We start from the raw sequence: 22,664 nt of genomic DNA on the forward strand, positions 1-22,664 counted from the left end.
AACAAATTTTGCAGCTGCTTTCTTCTTTTCTACACAAATCCAACATCTTATTTTGGGAACTGCCGTCCAAAGTACAACTCTTTATCTTTCACACTGAGTGAAACATTTACAGTTTAGCCCAACTTTATTCATCCTGTAGTCATTTAGTCAGTAAATATTTGCCAATTCATTTTATTTTTTATTTCCGACTGAGGGGCACCCATATCACATTAAGGAAAAAAATACAAGCAGCAGAAACATTACTAAATAAGAATGACACAATAATTACATATTAATGTCTTATTTAAATTTAAAAAATGCAATCAATATTTATGCCCTTCAAAATCTGCAATGCAATTTCTAACCTTAAGATGAAACAAATGAAAATTATAACTGTAATGCTAAATACATATAAGTGTGTGTGTGTGTGTACACATATAAATACATATATACAGGTATATATGAAGTGCAGGCCAAAAGTTTGGACACACCCTTTCATTCAATTGGGTTTTCTTTACTTTCATGACTATTTACATTGTAGATTGTCACTGAAGGCATCAAAACTATGAATGAACCCTTGCGGAGTTATGTACTTAACAAAAAAAAGGTGAAATAACTGAAAACATGTTTTATATTCTAGTTTCTTCAAAATAGCCACCCTTTGCTCTAATTACTGTTTTGCACACTCTTGGCATTCTCTCGATGAGCTTCAAGAGGTAGTCACCTGAAATTGTTTTCACTTCACAGGTGTGCCTTATCAGGGTTGATTAGTGGAATGTATTGCTATATCAATGGGGTTGGGACCATCAGTTGTGTTTTGAATGAGAAGGTGTGTCCAAACTTTTGACCTGTACTATAGATAGATAGCTAGATAAATATATGTGTGTGTGTATATATATATATATATATATATATATATATATATATATATATATATATATATATATATATATATATATATATATATATATATACATAGCTAGATATATGTGTGTATATATATATATATATATATATATATATATATATATATATATATATATATATATATATATATATATATATATATATATATATATATATATATATACATAGCTAGATATATGTGTGTGTGTGTGTATATATATATATATATATATATATATATATATATATATATATATATATATATATATATATATATATATATATATATATATATATATATTAGGGCTGCGAATCTTTGGGTGTCCCACGATTCGATTCAATATCGATTCTTGGGGTCACGATTCGATTCAAAATCGATTTTTTTTTTTTTCATTCCAACACGATTCTCGATTCAAAAACAATTTTTTCCCGATTCAAAACGATTGTCTATTCATTCAATACATAGGATTTCAGCAGGATCTACCCCAGTCTGCTGACATGCAAGCAGAGTAGATTTTTGTAAAAAGCTTTTATAATTGTAAAGGACAATGTTTCATCAACTGATTGCAATAATGTAAATTCGTTTTAACTATTAAATGAACCAAAAATATGACTTATTTTATCTCTGTAAAAATATTGGACACAGTGTGTTGTCAAGCTTATGAGATGCGATGCAAGTGTAAGCCACTGTGACACTATTGTTCTTTTTTTTAATTTTTATAAATGTGTAATGATAATGTCAATGAGGGATTTTTAATCACTGCTATGTTGAAATTGTAACTAATATTGATACTGTTGTTGATAATATTCATTTTTGTTTCACTACTTTTGGTTTGTTGTGTGTCGTGTTTGTGTCTCCTCTCAATTGCTCTGTTTATTGCAGTTCTGAGTGTTGCTGGGTCAGGTTTGGTTTTGGAATTGGATTGCATTGTTATGGTATTGCTGTGTATTATTTTGTTGGATTAATTAATAAAAAATAAAATTACAATTAAATTTTAATAAATAAATAAAAAATAAATTTTTTAAAAATGAGAATCGATTCTGAATCGCACAACGTGAGAATTGTGATTCGAATTCGAATAGATTTTTTCCCACACCCCTAATGTATATATATATGTATATATATATATATATATATATATATATATATATATATATATATATATATATATATATATATATATATATATATATATATATATAATATACATAGATATATGTCGATCATAATATTTTATTAGAGCGTATCAAAACGCGTATTGGGATGACAGACTTAGCCTTGTCTTGGTTTAACTCTTATCTTACTGACAGGATGTAGTGCGTCTCCCATAACAATGTGACCTCGGACTATGTTAAGGTAACGTGCGGAGTCCCCCAGGGTTCGGTGCTTGGCCCGGCACTCTTTAGTATCTACATGCTGCCACTAGGTGACATCATACGCAAATACGGTGTTAGCTTTCACTGTTATGCTGATGACACCCAACTCTACATGCCCCTAAAGCTGACCAACACGCCGGATTGTAGTCAGCTGGAGGCGTGTCTTAATGAAATTAAACAATGGATGTCCGCTAACTTTTTGCAACTCAACGCTAAGAAAACGGAAATGCTGATTATCGGTCCTGCTAGACACCAACATCTATTTAATAATACCACCTTAACATTTGACAACCAAACAATTACACAAGGCGACTCGGTAAAGAATCTGGGTATTATCTTCGACCCAACTCTCTCGTTGAGTCACACATTAAGAGTGTTACTAAAACGGCCTTCTTTCATCTCCGTAATATCGCTAAAATGCATTCCATTTTGTCCACCACCAACGCTGAGATCATTATTCATGCGTTCGTTACGTCTCGTCTCGATTACTGTAACGTATTATTTTCGGGCCTCCCTATGTCCAGCATTAAAAGATTACAGTTGGTACAAAATGCGGCTGCTAGACTTTTGACAAGAACAAGAAAGTTTGATCATATTACGCCTATACTGGCTCACCTGCACTGGCTTCCTGTGCACTTAAGATGCGACTTTAAGGTTTTACTACTTACGTATAAAATAGTACACGGTCAAGCTCCTGCCTATCTTGACGATTGTATTGTACCATATGTCCCAGCAATAAATCTGCGTTCAAAGAACTCCGGCTTATTAGTGATTCCCAGAGCCCAAAACAAGCGTTTTCTATTCGGGCTCCAGTACTCTGGAATGCCCTCCCGGTAAAAGTTAGAGATGCTACCTCAGTAGAAGCATTTAAGTCCCATCTTAAAACTCATTTGTATACTCTAGCCTTTAAATAGACCCCCTTTTTAGACCAGTTGATCTGCCGTTTCTTTTTTCTTTTCTGCCCCCCTCTCTCTTGTGGAGGGGGGGGGGGGGGGGGACAGGTCCGGTGGCCATGGATGAAGTGCTGACTGTCCACAGTCGGGACCCGGGGTGGACCGCTCGCCTGTGCATCGGTTGGGGACATCTCTGCGCTGCTGACCCGTCTCCGCTCTGGATGGTTTCCTGCTGGCCCCACTATGGACTGGACTTTCACTAATATGTTAGATCCACTATGGACTGGACTTTCACTAATATGTTGGATCCACTATGGACTGGACTTTCACAATATTATGTCAGACCCACTCGACATCCATTGCTTTCGGCGACTCGACCATCCAGCCCATTCTTCTTCAAGTGCCTCCTTATTGTGCATCTTGAAACAGCCGCACCACAATTTTTCAGAGAGTCCTGTATTTCAGCTGAATTTATTTGTGGATTTTTCTTTGCATCTCGAACAATTTTCCTGGCAATTGTGGCTGAAATCTTTGCTGGTCTACCTGAATCCCTCATTTTCCACTTCTTAATCAGCGTTTGAACACTGCTGATTGGCATTCTCAATTCCTTGGATATCTTTTTATACCCCTTTCCTGTTTTATGCAGTTCAATTACCTTTTCTCTGAGATCCTTTGACAATTATTTTGCCTTCCCCATGACTCAGAATCCAGAAACATCTGTGCAGCACTGGATGAAAGATGCAATGGTCTGTCAGAAGCCCAGAAACTCACTGACCTTTTACACACACACATTAATTAGAAACAAACAGGTCACAGGTGAGGATTGGAACCTTGATTAGCCATTCAAACCTGTTTGTGTCAACTTCTGTGCATGTTATCAGATCAAAGTCAAGTAAACACAGTTGTTTGTCAATAAATAGCTTCACACAACCATTAAGCATGAGTGAACAAAAGGTTTTTGTTATCATTCATATTCTCTGAAGAATGGCCAAGAAATCATCAATTCTCCCAGGGTATGTAAACTTATGAGCACAACTGTATATGTATGTATTATATATAATACATATATATACAGGACTGTCTCAGAAAATTAGAATATTGTGATAAAGTTCTTTATTTTCTGTAATGCAATTAAAAAAACAAAAATGTCATACATTCTGGATTCATTACACATCAACTGAAATATTGCAAGCCTTTTATTATTTTAATATTGCTGATTATGGCATACAGCTTAAGAAAACTCAAATATTCTATCTCAAAAAATGTGAATATTTCCTCAGACCAAGTAAAAAAAATAGATGTATAACAGCAAAACAAAATCAAACATTTGAAAATGTCAGTTAATGCACTCAGTACTTGGTTGGGAATCATTTTGCACGGATTACTGCATCAATGCGGCGTGGCATGGAGGCAATCAGCCTGTGGCATTGCTGAGGTGTTATGGATGCCCAGGATGCTTCAATAGCGGCCTTTAGCTCATTTGCATTATTGGGTCTGGTGTCTTTCAGCTTCTTGGGTTTTGGGGAGCCATGTCAGCTGCTGGTGTTGGTCCACTGTGTTTCATCAAGTCCAGAGTCAATGCAGCTGTGTACCAAGAGATTTTAGAGAACTACATGCTTCCATCTATTGAAAAGCTCTATGGAGATGATTTAATTTTCCAGCATGATCTGGCACCTGCCCACAGTGCCAAAACCACCAGTAACTGGTGTACTGACCATGGCATTACTGTCCTCGATTGGCCTGCCAACTCCCCTGACCTGAACCCCATAGAGAATTTGTGGGGTATTGTGAAGAAGAAGCTGAAAGACACCAGACCCAATAATGCAAATGAGCTAAAGGCCGCTATTGAAGCATCCTGGGCATCCATAACACCTCAGCAATGCCACAGGCTGATTGCCTCCATGCCACGCCGCATTGATGAAGTAATCCGTGCAAAAGGATTCCCAACCAAGTACTGAGTGCATTAATTGACATTTTCAAATGTTTGATTTTGTTTTGCAGTTATAAATCTTTTTTTTTACTTGGTCTGAGGAAATATTCTAATTTTTTGAGATAGGATTTTTGAGTTTTCTTAGCTGTATGCCATAATAAGCAATATTAAAATAATAAAAGGCTTGCAATATTTCAGTTGATGTGTAATGAATCCAGAATGTATGACATTTGTTTTTTTAATTGCATTACAGAAAATAAAGAACTTTATCACAATATACACATTTTCTGAGACAGTCCTGTTTATATATAATACATATATATCATATATAATACATACATACATATATATATAAGTTAAGTTAAAGTACCAATGATTGTCAAACACACTAGGCGTGGGGAAATTTGTCCTCTGCATTTGACCCGTCCCCTTGTTCACCCCCTGGGAGGTGAGGGGAGCAGTGGGCAGCAGCAGTGCCACGCCCGGGAATCATTTATGGTGATTTAACCCCCAATTCCAACCCTTGATGCTGAGTGCCAAGCAGGGAGGTAATGGGTCCCATTTTTTTTATAGTCTTTGGTATGACTCGGCCGGGGTTTGAACTCACAACCTACCGATCTCAGGGCGGACACTCTACCCACTAGGCCACTGAGTAGGTAGAGTATATATACATATACATATATGTATATATATATATACATATATATACACAAATTATAGTCGAGGTTTCTGTGGTTTATCCGTTATACAGTGCTCAATACCGGGGTAGAGCGAAATATAAACACAGAGGCTATATCATCCCTACAAGCCTGTTTCGCAGGTTTCCCTGGGTTTTAAAATAAATCCCCCGACGAGCAGGGAAACTGTAAGTAATGTGTAAATATATGTATATACATACAAATTATGTATGTACATATATTTACACATTACTTACTGTCTGAGCAACTGAGCTATTCAGTTGTGCACACTGAACCTACGAGCTGTTCGTCCTTAGCACAAAATTATGATGATCAATATATGTATATTTATATACATATATACACATACTTATATACATTTACTGTTACATTTAATTTTTAACTATTAATCTGTCATGTTTACATTTTTTGAGAACATATTCTACAGAATAAACGGGAGCTAACACCATTTTAGATTGAAATGTAGACTTGGACGTTTATCTTTGACAAACCGCATATGTACCGTAACCATGGCGATTGTGACTGCGGAAAGAAAACAACCCATTGATGTTTGAGTTGACTTTTTTTATTGAATAAATGATTTTAAAAGGTAATAACAATGTTTAAAACTACATTATCTTCACATCCATTGCTTACATACTCAAGATAACCCATTGATATATGTATTTTTTTTAAGATCTTTTCATCCCCACCCTAACTCTTTTGCATTTTTTTTGTTTTTATGTCTTTTCTTTTGTGTATACCTAACTTTTTTTTATGTTGGGGGTCTTACACGATGAACAAAATGCCCATTTCAAGTCTTGTCACACTAACAGCAATTCAAGGAGGAAGGTTCTACTTCTACAGGGGTGGGATTTGCGCTTTCCAGGTTCATATTTTTCCATCAACATGTTCAAGTTATTAAAGCATATTCAAACAAGTCAAAAAGAAAAAAAGTTGGTATGGGGAGTTACACCAGGCAAACCCCTGCCCGTCAGGCCACTGCAACTGAAAAAAATAATTTTGTACAGCGACATATTCTCATAGAAGTCGGTGTCTGCAAAATTCAGAACATAGAAAACCACTAAAATAATTCAGAAACAAGATTCAAAATATTTTTTTCAAAAGAATTTCTGATGTACAAAAACAGTCTTTTTTATCTTCTGTAATCAAAAAGTCTCAAACACAAGTTTATTGTAGATCTTATTTCATTTGTCATGATTATTATTAATGATTCTTTTTTTATTCATTTTTATTTTTACTATTCATCTATCAGTGCGATTGTACACCAGTGCAGCTACTGGGTCCAGAGTAACGAAAACAGGCTTTTCATCTTTAATGGCATAAAACATAAGAAACAAATCCCATCTTTTATACAAAGGATAACTGCTGGTTTTCTGGGAAAAAATATAAACCCATAAAGCTACGAGGCACACAATGGGAATTATTTTTTTTTGTGTGTGTGAATTAGAGCAATAATAACAATAACAAGAAACAAAATAAGATGCAACCTTTTTAAAACCATCCTTGATGCCATGAACGGCTTCAGATGAGATTTTTCATTGAAAAATTGGGTTGCTCGATAAACCGACGCACAAACATTAAGGTTTTAGTCGACTGCGTTGGAAGGACAGGAAATCGGGCCAGAAGAGCAGCATGTTGGGACACGGCCGCTTTGCATCTTTGGTTCAGTCAAACACGACAAGTCCACGCCAGCTGAATACGAGAAATGGCCGTGCGAGGAAGTGCTGAGGCTGAACTACAAGCCTTCTTCCCCCTTATTGACGCTTAACTGCTACGACAAACTAGAAACAAGTCCAATATCCCATGAGGTATCGCTGCTGTGGAGGGGGGGAACAATTCTAAGGGCCCACACTGGCACACACAGTCAATGACTTGGGTAAAATGATTCTCAAACTGCAGTAGGGTTCCATTTAGTGGTGTGCCAAAGAATCACCTCATTTTAATTTAAGTAGATTCAGTGTTACTGTTCAAACTGTGTGTCATGTCACAGTGGCCAAAAATATCAAATATACTTGACTAAAACTTCTGCCTTGTTTTAAATGAATACTTAGGCCTACTACGCAACTGTATTATAATATTGGTCATTATCGTGGTACTTCGAAAGCAAAGAGTTTTATGAGGTGGTACTTGGTGAAAACATTTTGAGAACCACTGGGGTAGAGAGGCCCACTACGATATTCTTTCAGGCGGCTCAGAATTCCAGGCAACTGCCCTGCATCGGTACACACCAACGCGTCGCCGTTTCAAAGGTCGTCAAATTATTTGGCAGCGGCTAGACGAGAGTTTTTTTTTTGTTTGTTTTTTTTTTTTAAAGGAAAATCAGATCTGACCTATGGAGAGGGGCAAACGACCGATGACACCTGGACAGACGAGGCCGTGCGAGTGTGGTTAAAGTTTACGTCTGACTTCCTGTCCTTTCAAACATGCACGGGCGAACACAAAACAGATCTGCATATATCAAAGAGTCAAAAAAGGTAACACACATAAGATTCTCTCGGAATATATCGGGATTGGTAACAGTACATTCCGTAGCCCCTGCTGGGACATGTCTTCATTACACGTGAAGGAATATCCGTTTTCCCATAGGGAACTCACCACAATGGATTTGATGACAGCTGGGGAGGGGAGGGGGGCTACGTTTTTTTTGTTTTCCTTCAGTAATAAAAATGTGCTGCGTTTCGCAGCAATATACCAAAGAGAAAACCTTACATGTAACATCTTTTTTTTTTTTTTTTTTTTTTTTTTTAAAGATATGAGTCCGCATGACCAGTCACGAACCGTGACCACCCCAATATGAGGTCAAATAGCACCATATTTGTCATTTCGATCTCTTAGAGTGTCCAAGCCATAAATCAAGCATAATAATATATATATGATGGAGAAAACCATAGGTCTCATACTCATAGATGCAATTAGATACATTGCATGTGTACACAAAGACATGTGTGTTCAAGAGCATGGGTCAGTTTGGTTTTGCAGCAGATCAGTTGTGGTTGTGCTGGGATTGAAAATGAAGCGGGAAATGGAAGCTCCGTTAAAAACTCCCGGGGTTGGGGGCGTGTCCGCGGTGGTGGAAACGCAGGAACAGAGCATCATCTCACCGTCATTTGTTGGTAAAAATCTGTTTTAAGGCAACATAACTTAAAAAATGTGGGTTCATTTTGAGTTAGCTGTGGTTAGGAGTGCCAAAAAGCCCTTGACGTTTTTTTGCATAAAGAAAAAACTAAAAGGCTGTTACACCCCCTCCCCTCCCAAAAAAAATAAAAAAAAGGGAAAGAGAACCTCTCAAAAAAAAATTCCAGCCAACCAAACCGAAGCTCCGCGAAAACCCGGGCCTTAATTCATTGTGTCTGCACACAAAGAACTTCCTGCGCAAAAAGAAACTCAAAATACGTATCAAAAAGACGAAGACGTGCGAATGAATACACATATTGCGTTGAATACGCTGGAGGTCACGGCCATCCAAAATACGACGACTTGAGAGAAATATGGCTTTAAGAAGCTTTCCTGTCACACGACTTCCCTGCCAGAAAACGGAAACAGCATACATGTGGTATCAGGACCCCTCCCTAAATCAAATGCTGTTACTCCGTTTTAAAAAAGACAAGCCTAAAAATGGCCACGCCTGCTGGGACAACACAACAAATAACACTACTCCATCTTAAATGTCTTGACTATCAGGGGAAGGAAGAATACATACACAAAAACTAAAAATGTGAGCTCCAGCAATAAACAGCCAACAAAAGCTCTTCAATGGTATCAATGGAAACTTTTGGAGTATACACAACTCGATACAAATTTACTACACTAGAGTTTAAGCGCTAAAACAAACTTTTTTCTTTTTTTTTTGAGAGGAGTCAAGAGTAGAGATGACACAGCCTTTGAGAACTGTGGTTGCCCTGCTACATGCTTTACATGAAGTCTGGTAGAAAAAGAAAGGGAAAAAAAAAATTCCAAGTAAAATATGGTTGCAAAATAAAAGACTTCCTTTCATCCACAGAATTCGGTTACTGAGTGGACTTGATGGTTAAAATGACAAAAACCACAAATAAAAGGGATTTATAAGATATACGTATGCTGCAAAAACCGCACACACACTCATTAACAAAAAGGTGGATTCTCTCGCCGTAATCGAGCCCGTTGCCATGTTAACATCATCTTGGGAGACTGCTAACATGACAACGGAAACTATCATCATAAAATGGTACAGTAGTAGAAATAGCTAGACCAGGAGGGGGCGGGCTCTCCTGGGAAAAGGTCAGCAGAGAGGTCCAATGATTGGTCATGCGGCTCGCTGTCAGGAATAATGGTTGTAGGGTGGAAGAGGGTGCCCGATGCCATTCTGGTAGTGAGGATGCTGGCGGTGGGCTATGTAGTCTGCATAGCCCATTGTCATCTTCTCGCTACGGTACCTAAAACGGGGGGATAGGGAGACATGTCACGCCTCATCAGATGCTGTTTTTAAAGGATTTGAAATGCCTCTCTAAATTATCTTTTAAAAATACCAGGAAAAACAAATACACTCAAATTTTGCAGGTGTAAAACCCGGACTGTCTTATGTGGTGCAACTCTGTTGTTTATTGTCCGTTTTCCATTTTGAAGGCCTGACTTTACAGCTACAAGATGTGTTATGCTGATGGGTTGGTTTTTTTTTAGATTTAGTGTCCTGCTTTTATTTTGAAGGCCTGACTTACACTGCTGTTTGTTTGTTTTTTTGTTTTTAAGAATTGCTCAGGAAGCGCTGCTGCTGTTTTCATGAAAGTTAAAAAATAAAAATAAAAAAGAAGAATACAGGTAGGGAAGGTCGCCCGGAAGAAAGGACAAAAACTCTTAACAATTAACAGTCAATTGAAATTTCCAATTCAAAAGTTAAGAAAATAAAATAATGCAAATTCACTAAATAGGGTTTCTTTGTACTCTCACTCTGTGTTGCTCACTTGTCTCTCTGTTCTCTCGCTCGGTCTCATTTGGATAGGATAGGACTTTATTGTCATTGCACAAGCACAACAAAAAAATTTGGCTACAAATGTATGATATTTTTACCTGTGAATGCATAAATATGAGCTTTGACGACATTAGGACATCAGTGTTGATTGAACTTCTATGCTTGGTTTTCCAGGAGGAATGAACTATTTTGCATTTTAGCAAAAGAGTGTTGTGTTGAACTTTGACAACAAAAATTATGCTATATTAACTTTTATGATGTCTTATTTGATAACAGACGGATTTAAATTGAAGAACAAAATCTAACAAATTTTACAAAATCCCAAGACATGATCACATGGTTGTGTCCATAAACAACTGCATAGTGTGCTTATGCTATGGGCCGGCCTTGCCTGGAATGCACAGATCCGATTGGCTGAATAGTATCATGTAAGATGGCTTAACTTGCATGCACCTTAGATGGTGAATTTCATGATTCAGTAAAACAATATCACTACAAAAGCTGTGCTTGTCAAAATAGAAGCACCCTGACACAATTTAAAATACTTAAATATATTTTTAAGTATAGGTCCAGGTTCATATAGGATGGCATCGGTCCAGACTTAGGCCAGGTGACAGCCATAGCAATGACGCTTAGAGGATCCTTATGTTACCGGTGAGAAAAGCAATCCACAAAATACACTCAATGCTATTATATTGGGTGAAGCCAGTCGAAACATGACTATGTGTGTGTTATTTCATGTTAGGAGGGCTCTAATAATGTTTGTTTTTTTAAACACCTTTAGATTGTCGTAAGTTTTGTTCAAATACCAACTTTTTTGAATTGGTAGCGATACTAATATGTATTTCGATACTTTTCAAATTAAAGGGCACCACAAAAAATGTCATTGTTGGCTTTATTTTTGCACTCAAAGAACAATTTTAGAAGATTCAAGTAAAAATTAAAAGCCATGATATGTATTGGGCTTTTTTTCTTATTGCACTCAAAAACTATTTACAACTTTACATATTACATATAACCAGCCATAATCGAGGATTAGGTAAAACTAGAATAAAAAGCTTTATTGACATTGTATTAAATGTTTCATAATTTATGGTTGCCACTCTTAGTCTGCAGGGAACTGCATTTTTTTGGAATTTTGCCTATCATTCACAATCCTTATATAAGACAAGAACAAATACGTTTTCCTTTTTTTATGCATTGTAAATATTAAATAAATGCAATCAATAGTCAGCTTACAATGGAGCTTTTGGGAGTCTCTCTATTCTGCTTAAAAATCCCTTAAAAACATCCAAACACCTCTAAATTAGCTATCAAAGTGTACCAACTTGCATCCTTGTCCTTCTACTACCAGGTGAAAGGCATGATTTGAGTTTGAGTTTATCTCGAACATGCATGCATACAACATGATACATCACAATTTCCAGGTTCTCTATTCAACATGTTCGAAAAAGAGTAGGAAGAAACAGAGCTTATTTAATCCAACCCCTTTTCCTTAACATGGCAGTTGATAAAACTTTTGTTCACTTCCCGTTCTCAATTTATTCACAATATACTCCATAAGTAATACGTTATATTTCATACGGTGAGATAAATAAGATTATCTATAAAATGAATGGATGGATGAAATAAATTCAGAATGTTCATCATGATTTATGATCTACAGTAAACTTTCACGAGCAAAAGAAGCACCTTACCACTTGATGATGTAAACATAGGTACACAGTGCCGCTATAAATAGTTTATATGCGTTAGCGCTAAAATAATAATATCACTAATAGTTGGTTAATATTCAAGTCACAAAATGTAAATGGAATATTGTTGGCGATTTTGGCGTTATTTATCGGGTTTTATGGGCTGAATAAAGGACCTCCCACTGGATTCATTATAAATAGAGGACCTGCTATTGGCTCCGCTGTAAGCGGACATATACTTACAAGTTAGAATGCATTAAAAAAATCCATCCGTCTTCATGTCCTTCAATAATGATTTTGAATGATAAGCAACATTCCAAAAAAAGTGCAGTTCCCCTTTAAAGGCCTACTGAAACCCACTACTACCAACCACGCAGTCTGATAGTTTAAACATCAATGATGAAATCTTAACATTGCAACACATGCCAATACGGCCGGGTTAACTTATAAAGTGCAATTTTAAATTTCCAGCTAAACTTCCGGTTGAAAACGTCTATGTATGATGACGTATGCGCGTGACGTCAATCGTTGAACCGGTGGTACACCATTAAATCCAATACAAAAAGCTCTGTTTTCATCTCAAAATTCCACAGTATTCTGGACATGTGTGTTGGTGAATCTTTTGGAATTTGTTTAATGAACAATGAAGACCGCAAAGAAGAAAGTTGTAGGTGGGATCGGTGTATTAGCGGCGGACTACAGCAACACAACCAGGAGGACTTTGAGATGGATAGCAGACGCCCTAGCCGCCGACCTCACCTTGACTTCCTCCGTCTCCGGGCTGCCGACCGCATCTATGATTGTCGCTCCGTCGATCGCTGGAACGCAGGTGAGCACGGGTGTTGATGAGCAGATGAGGGCTGGCGTAGGTGGATAGCTAATGTTTTTAGCATAGCTCTGTGAGGTCCTGTTGCTAAGTTAGCTTCAATGGCGTCGTTAGCACAGCATTGTTAACCTTCGCCAGCCTGGAAAGCATTAACCGTGTATTTACATGTTTATGGTTTAATAGTATTGTTGATTTTCTGTCTATCCTTCCAGTCAGGGGTTTATTTCTTTTGTTTCTATCTGCATTTAAGCCCGATGTGCTATCACGTTAGCGCCGTAGCTAAAGAGCTTCGCCGATGTATTGTTGTGGAGATAAAAGTCACTGTGAATGTCCATTTCGCGTTCTCGACTCTCATTTTCAAGAGGATATAGTATCCGAGGTGGTTTAAAATACAAATCCGTGATCCACAATAGAAAAAGGAGAAAGTGTGGAATCCAATGAATCCTTGTACCTAAGTTACGGTCAGAGCAAAAAAAGATACGTCCTGCACTGCACTCTAGTCCTTCACTCTCATGTTCCTCATCCACGAATCTTTCATCCTCGCTCAAATTAATGAGGTAATCGTCGCTTTCTCGGTCCGAATCGCTCTCGCTGCATTGTAAACAATGGGGAAATGTGAGGAGCCTTTCAATCTGTGACGTCACGCTACTTCGGTACAGGCAAGGCTTTTTTTATCAGCGACCAAAAGTTGCGAACTTTATCGTCGATGTTCTCTACTAAATCCTTTCAGCAAAAATATGGCAATATCGCGAAATTTTTAAGTACGACACATAGAATGGATCTGCTATCCCTGTTTAAATTTAAAAAAATCATTTCAGTAGGCCTTTAAGACAAATAAAATAATTAGTAAATAGTAAAAACAACACTATGGCTAAAACTACACAAAGAAGACATGTAGCAGGTAAAACACACATTACTAAAGGGGAACTGCACTTTTTGGGGGGAATTTTTACTGTCAGTCACGTCTCTTTTTTAAGCACTCCAATTTGTAATAGACAGCAAGTACGAAGTGGCTAACAGTGAAGCTAATCAGAGTCATCAATTGCGCCCAAAAAAGCCCTCTAAAAATCATCCAAAAAAACTCCATTTACAGTTTGTAAACTGAATAATGACCAAATGTTAGCGATATCGTTATTATAAGCACTAACTTTAGAGGCCTACTGATATGAAATTTTGTTATTTAAACGGGGATAGCAGATCCATTCTGCGTGTCATACTTGAGCATTTCGCGATATTGCCATATTTTTGCTGAAAGGATTTAGTAGAGAACATCGACGATAAAGTTCGCAACTTTTGGTCGCCGATAAAAAAGCATTGCCTGTACCGGAAGTAGCGTGACGTCGCAGGTTGAAGGGCTCCTCAAATTTGCCCATTGTTTACACCAGCAGCGAGAGCGATTCGGACCGAGAAAGCGACGATTACCCCATTAATTTGAGCCAGGATGAAAGATTCGTGGATGAGGAAAGTGAGAGTGAAGGATTAGAGTGCAGTGCAGGACGTATCTTTTTTCGCTCTGACCGTAACTTAGGTACAAGGGCTCATTGGATCCCACACACTCTCCTTTTTCTATTGTGGATCACGGATTTGTATTTTAAACCACCTCGGATACTATATCCTCTTGAAAATGAGAGTCGAGAACGCAAAATGGACATTCACAGTGACTTTTATCTCCACGACAATACATCGGCGAAGCACTTTAGCTACGGAGCTAACGTGATAGCATCGTGCTTAACTGCAGATAGAAACACAAGAAATAAGCCCCTGACTGGAAGGATAGACAGAAGATCAACAATACTACCAAACCCTGGACCTGTAACCACACGGTTAATGCTGTGCCGCCTGGCAAAGCCTAGCAATGCTGTTGCTAACGACGCCATTGAAGCTAACTTAGCTACGGGACCTCGACAGAGCTATGCTAAAAACATTAGCTCTCCACCTACGCCAGCCCTCATCTGCTCATCAAAACCCGTGCTCACCTGCGTTCCAGCGATCGACAGCGCGACGAAGGACTTCACCACGATGATCGGTGCGGTCGGCGGCCCGGAGACGGAGGAAGTCAACCCAGACAGGTGAGGACAGTGGCGCGGCGGCGGACGGCGTTGTAGCTTTCGACGACACCCCGGCCGCCATCAGAGTCGGCAAGAAACATATATTTCCCCAAAGTTACGTACGTGACATGCACATAGCGGCACGCACATACGGGCAAGCGATCAAATGTTTGGAAGCCAATGCTGTACTCACAGTAGCGCGTCTGCTATCCAACTCAAAGTCCTCCTGGTTGTGTTGCTGTAGCCAGCCGCTAATACACCGATCCCACCTACAGCTTTCTTCTTTGCAGTCTCCATTGTTAATTGAACAAATTGCAAAAGATTCACCAACACAGATGTCCAGAATACTGTGGAATTATGTGGTGAAAACAGACGACTTAAGCTGGCCACTGTGCTATTCCAAAATGTGTGCTTCAACCCGTGACGTCACGCGCAAACCTAATCATACCGAAACGTTTTCAGCCGGAAGTTTCCCGGGAAATTTAAAATTGCACTTTATAAGTTAACCCGGCCGTATTGGCATGTGTTGCAATGTTAAGATTTCATCATTGATATATAAACTATCAGACTGCGTGGTCAGTAGTAGTGGGTTTCAGTAGGCCTTTAAGGAACTACTTTTAGCTGCACCGTGATCACAAAGCGCTAACTAGCTTATGTTGCCATTGACATATTGAGCTCCTACTGCATTGCCTCTCAGTTGATAAATTACATTCTAGATTATAAATGATGCCTCTACTTGTATAGTAAAATATTTTAGCCATAAACCTAGAAATTGGTCAAATTTGACATTCATCTTAATCCTGGAGATGGGAAAAAGACACTCATTTGAGCCCTTTTTTTTAACCCAGGTGAGGATTATGAATAGTTCTTAATCTATACAACAATATATAAACAGTCCATTAAAAGGCATGACACAGAGCAGACAGTGCACAGTAAGTGATTAAGTGATTGTTTTGTTATGTAGTTTGTATTTCTTGTTTAGCACTTAGCCATAGTGCTGCATGATGCTAGATCTGCTTATCACTCAGCTTCTAAAACTTGGAGCACAACCTCAGTTTATTCAGCTATTCTTCTTTCTCATGAAGCCTGCCATGATTAGGAGTAGTTGTTGAAGGATATAGCGAACGGTGTGATGCGTCTGTCAAAGGTATGTGCCGCTGTATGCTTAAGATGACCAAAATATGTAAGTATTTCATGTTATTATTAATGTGCCCGTTACTACATTACATATAGTATATACTTACAGCATGTATATAAAATGTTGAAGGAGGTTTTTGGATGTTTTAGAGCGATTAACTGCCGGAAGAGTGTGGATTCCATTACCTCCATTGTTAGCTGACTTTTGCTAGACTTTTACAAGTTAGAATGCATTAAACAAAATGTAGATTAGACAAGGATTGTGAATGATAAGAAATATTGTTTTAAAAGTGCAGTTCCACTTTCAAAAACTGCACTTTGTAAGATTGTAAGAATTTGTTAAGAAATTCAGTCATTTCACTTGCATTAGTTTTGACTTTGCTAATAATTGGCAACGGGCAAATCTGCTCTATGGGGCATCTAACTATTTATATGGGCACAACAGGGGAGCTAGTTAACTACATTACCTGTCTGTCTTTAAACCCCTCATGCAGGTTTGGATGTTTGTCCTTTAAATATTTACCTAAGTTTGAAGTATTGCCGCCAAAGCGAGTATTGGTATTTTTCAAAAGGAGTACCTCATTTAATTCTATTTATTTTTCAAAAGGAGTACCTCATTTAATTCTATTTGATTTATTAATAATCCGACTTCACAGAGATTTGTTTAACGTAGTCATTCCATCCATTTTCTACCGCTTATTCCCTTCGGGGTCGCGGGGGGCGCTGGAGCCTATCTCAGCTACAATCGGGCGGAAGGCAGGGTACACCCTGGACAGGGTACACAAAAGCTTTTTTGTGCGTAGTCATTCATTAGTTATAATTTTGATAATGGTTTACAGTTTTTGTAAACCAAAAATGTAAAGACATTTTCATTTCGAGGTTTTCATAAAACTTTTAAGCTATAATCGTCAATCATCAAAATTATATCAAAAGAAATCTTGAAATATATTGACTTGCTTGTTATGAGCTAACGTTATACATTTGTTTCACCTTGTAAATGTAATTGCTGGTAAAAACAAACCTTCGCACGATATTCTAATTTATTGAGTTTCACCTGTAACATTGTCGAGGATGATCGCTGCATGGTAGTCAGGTGTTTTTTTGGGGGAAATTTATCACAAAATGATTGAATACCTTACCAACTTTATGTGAATGTAAAGCACTTTACCATCCACATAAACAAGAAATCAAATTAAAAGGATTTCAATGTGTTCTCAGCAGTGGTGTGCCTAATATTGTGGCTAAAGTATCATTGTGTGTATGCTGTATGAGTAAACCTAACCATGTGAGCTTACCTGGTTAACTTAATGGTCTTCCTGAAATCATTTGTGATGGGGGCTTTGTAACCTCCCTTTCGTAGTAAGGAATCTATGGTTTGAATGTGGTCCCAACCTACAGAAGACAGATGGAGTTTACCAATGATTAAGATCTATGCAGCAATACATTGGCAGGTATTTCATTGAGAGTACATGTTAGGGTGCTTTTATACAGTAATCAGCTGTCAGGTGTGAACACAACAATCAAACTAATGTGCTGACCAAATCAACCATTCTGGGGCCTGAGTGACAGATTTTATTCATTAGACCAAAGGTGTCCAAAGTGCGGCCTGAGGGCCATTTGCAGCCCGCAGCTAATTTGACGCCCGAGGGCACCTTCAAAAAATACAATTACAAAAAAACAAAACATAAGTGGAATAAAAAAGCAAACAGGTGTAATGTAACAAGAAAAAGCTTAAATTTGGACACTTATAAAAGCTGCGATGCAGGCTGTTTTTCTTTACAACTGTCATTGCTCAAAAAATAATAATGAATCAAAATCATCGTTGTGATGAATTAGTGCCCTTTTGAAGCCTCCAATTACTTCACATCAAATACTGCACTTAGAATTTTTGGGGTGGTAAAAATATTGCATATTTTGTGTGTTGGCCTTATAAAAACCACAGTTTTCTTTGACAAAGGACATGTAACATAACATTTTTAAAATTTATAAAAAACAATTGACAGATAGTTTTGAAGTTATGACTACGACCCTTTAGGGTCCCCGAGACCTTTAAAGGGGCCCTATAGGAGGATTGCATATGACATCACAGCCGTTTTTCTTCTTCGCGGCTTAATTCACACGATGGTCAAGCGTAGCGTAGCATTACAACAAGTGAGAGTGAGTGTAGAGTGTGAGCAGAAAATGTCGTGTGGCTGTTCTGTTCTTCAGTGTTCCAGTCGTTCAAATAGAGAGATTTCCTCGAGTCCCGAAATAATTGGTTCATAAACGTAATAAAGTCAGGGAAAAAACTCAACTGTTTCAAAGGAAATGGCTCTTAAAAATATCACTTCCATCATTTTGTGGAATACAATCGGACAGCTTGTGTCTGCAACAATCACTTTGTAAAATGTTTTAACATTTGATTTGTATGAGAATTTTTTTGATGCAATCAGGTTTATTCTCTACTATAAGTAGGGTAAGAAAAGGACAATATATGGCATTAGTTTGTGTTCTTTTGTGGTTGCTATGCCTGAATATTACTACGAAGACCTGGTTGTGCAAATAAACTAACGTCATGTTTGGTCTGAGTAATAAATATTGTGATTGTTGGTCCAATCCATCATATTTTTGTTGTCGATTTTCATAACAGAAACTAAAAGTTTTGTTGTTGTGAAGGAAAGCCAAGTGCTTATTTCGACACGAATGACCACATTATAGCGTCTTTGGTGATATTCGCGAGCATCAATTAAATATCCTTAGTAGTATTAATAAACTAAATGAATAAATCTCTCGTAGGCTCAACAGCACTGAATCTTGATATCGCTAGCAAACGTTGCTGAACAACAGGGACATCTATAGCTAAATAATGACACAAAATATGAACTTCACACCATAAAAACAACTGCAGACATGAATTGTAGATGAGACTACTAGACTACTTAACTTAAACAAACGTATCCTTTTTCACATTAGCGTCACGATCACAGCAGCACAGCACTCGTTATGTCAATCAAATATGTTACTTACCGATGCACTAATAAACTTTGTCTTTCACTAATTAATGCTTAATTTGTGGACCCCTCAGATGTAAAAACATGATGTGCTTCCAATCTTTTCTTCTCTAAATACTGTTAGTGTCAAATGAAGTTAAATTGTGGCGAGCAGTAACGTCTTGGTGGTTTAAATCCTAAAAAAAATATTTTTCTTAAAAAATTTATGAATTCCATTCCATTTTAAATATTGTTTCATGATTGCTTATATATTTGCCTCTAAAAATTTCAAAATACGTCCAAATCTGCATGGATTCAGGTAAATAAACAGTAGCCTAAAGAAAACCTAGACCAGGGGTGCCCATTATGTCGATCGCAAGCTACCGGTCGATCACTGAGTTTCCATGTTGGGGTTTACCGAAAACCCAGATATAATGATCAATACCTACTTTTTGTCTCACACCACCCACTGGAACACAAACTGAGTGTTATCAGAGCTGATAATGTTCCTACCAGCCACAGGCTAAAGAAAAAGAGCATAGGCATTTGAGGGAAGCCCTCAAAACCTGTGGTTACTCCAGCTGGTCGTTTGTGAAAAGTGCATCAAGTTCCAGAAATAACAAGAACAGAGTGGATGAGGAGGAAAAAGGGGACAGACGCAAAAATATTGTCATTCCATGTTTATCTGGTCTATCTGACAAACTCAGAAGAACTTTTAACCAACACAACATCCCAGTACACTTCAAACCAGGCAACACCCTGAGACAGAGACTGGTGCATCCTAAACACCGGACACCCCACACCCACAAAATCATATCGGGGAAACAAAACAACCACTATGCAGACGCATGGCACAGCATAGATATGCAAACTCTTTAGGCCAAGACTCAGCTGTCTACCTGTACCTCAGGGAGAAACAGCACTCCTTTGAGAACAAAAATGTACAGATTCTGGACAGGGAGGATGGATGATACAAAAGAGGGGTGAGGGAAGCCATCGATGGGTTGAAAAACCATCCCTGAACAGAGGTGGTGGTCTGCGACACCACTTGTCTCCCACATACAACACCGTCCGTCAACCATTCCGAAAAGACTGCAATTTAGCCTCCAACAAATATTAGGAGTTAGACCAGAATGCCATGTGTGCCATTTGTTAACAACTGAATGGAATGCTTACATGGGGGATTCCGACTATTTTGGACTGGTAGTAGTCGATCCACAGCGATCGTTCTGCCACACGATACCTCAATGCTAACGAGGGGAATTTACACTTCAACAACTGTCGTTGGCTTTGACAGTTAGGATTGCCCCTTTGCATTAAAACAGTTGTTTTTCTCACTACGATAGGGTGAAACCATCCTTGCCCAGGCACAACCTACTGGTTTTTGGAGGTTTTGGCACAAGCCGCTGGACTAGATCTGACCAATCTATGAGCACAAACTGATGAAGTCTACTCGGATGAGCGGCGAAACGTTTTCTAAGACAAACCAAGCAGTCGAGTTGTGATCAACTGAATGCCCTGAGATGAAAATAACCTGGATGCATGAGAACCTTCATAGACATAGCAAAAGGTGTGTCAGTCGATCGGCAGTCATGCATTAATAAAATAGTCCTAAATATTAGCGATCATCAATCTTCACTATGACATCACGTTCGTCACTTGATTGACATTTGCAGGACCCGAGGATCTTGTGAGATGACACTAGATGCAGCGAGCTCAGTATTAAGAAAAAAACGACTGACAGGAAGGCAAGAAACACTTTTTATTCCAACAAACTCTTGCTTTTCCTGTTTTCCAAATAAAAGTGCTGATCCATCCTGCCTACGCTAACCAAATAAGAAAAAACTCACGCGCACAAGCTAGCAAGCTACGGAGTTTGCCATCAATTTATTTATTGTAAAGTGTATAAAAACGAATATGAAAGCTGGACAATTAAGATGCCAAAAATCAACCACTTCCATGTTGTATTGGACGGAAAAGAGGATGACTTCTTGTCTCCAATGTAAATTTGAAAATAGAATAGATAGAAGGGGGGGGGGGGGGGTTACCCACATATGCGGTCCTCTCCAAAGTTTCTCATAGTCATTCACATTGACGTCCCACTGGGGTGAGTTTTCCTTGCCCGTATGTGGGCTCTGTACCGAGGATGTCTTTGTGGCTTGTACAGCCCTTTGAGACACTTGTGATTTAGGGCTATATAAATAAACATTGATTGATTGATTGATTGATTGAATAAAATAGAATAGAAAGTACTTTATTGATCCCTGGGGGAAATTCAGCACCACAGTTCGCTCACAATAGACAATAAATACTATACAGCATTATTCACAGGTGAATAATATACCGTATTTTTCAGACTATAAGTCGCAGTTTTTTTCATAGTTTGGCCGGGGGTGCGACCTATACTCAGGAGCGACATATGTGTGAAATTATTAACACATTACCGTAAAATATCAAATAATATTATTTAGCTCATTCACGTAAGAGACTAGACGTATAAGATTTCATCGGATTTAGCGATTAGGAGTGACAGATTGTTTGGTAAACGTATAGCATGTTCTATATGTTATAGTTATTTGAATGACTCTTACCATAATATGTTACGTTAACATACCAGACACGTTCTCAGTTGGTTATGCGTCATACAAACGTATAACGTACACTTATTCAGCCTGTTGTTCACTATTCTTTATTCATTTTAAATTGCCTATCAAATGTCTATTCTTGGTGTTGGGTTTTATCAAATAAATTTCCCCCAAAAATGCGACTTATACTCCAGTGCGACTTATATATGTTTGTTTCCTTCTTTATTATGCATTTCGGCCGGTGCGACTTATACTCCGGAGCGACTTATACTCCAAAAAATACGGTAAATATATTATGCATATATTCTACATTTAAGTGCAGTCAAGAAGGAACATATGCATTATACAGTCTGATGGCTGTTGGTATGAAGGACCTCCTCTAATGTGAACGTTAGCAGCACTACTGTAAATCCTGTCTGATTTCAATCAATGCATGTCATCAGAATCAGGTAATAAACCAACTTATATTCTTGTCTTCATGAAAGAAAATAATTTAAATGTTATGGTTTGAGTTTATTTCCAACAAGCATACAATTACAACATGATACATGGGTTGTATACATGCTTGTATTTTTATTAAACACCTTTAACATGTTATCAAAAACGACTGTTTTATAGATAAATAAATATTAGTTATATATATATGTATATATATATACACACACACACATATG

The 22,664-nt window shown here is 37.9% G+C and overlaps 1 protein-coding gene across 4 annotated transcripts in view; it reads right to left on the reverse strand.

The window, feature by feature from the left end:
• Positions 1-6,129: 6,129 nt before the first annotated feature.
• Positions 6,130-22,664, reverse strand: part of ammecr1 (AMMECR nuclear protein 1) — a 59,155-nt gene continuing 42,620 nt past the window's right edge. The window contains exons 5-6 of one of the 4 annotated variants that reach the window (XM_062048135.1): positions 17,732-17,828; positions 6,130-10,198 (exon numbers count right to left, since the gene is read on the reverse strand). In XM_062048135.1, the coding sequence (XP_061904119.1) occupies positions 10,084-10,198; positions 17,732-17,828 (212 nt within the window). In that variant the 3' untranslated portion in view covers positions 6,130-10,083. Of the gene's footprint in view, positions 10,199-17,731; positions 17,829-22,664 lie in introns of those variants that run through there. The other 3 variants (XR_009826266.1, XR_009826267.1, XR_009826268.1) reach the window with 3 other exon arrangements.

Source organism: Entelurus aequoreus, linkage group LG05 (assembly GCF_033978785.1).
Source record: "Entelurus aequoreus isolate RoL-2023_Sb linkage group LG05, RoL_Eaeq_v1.1, whole genome shotgun sequence".
Lineage (NCBI taxonomy): Eukaryota > Metazoa > Chordata > Actinopteri > Syngnathiformes > Syngnathidae > Entelurus > Entelurus aequoreus.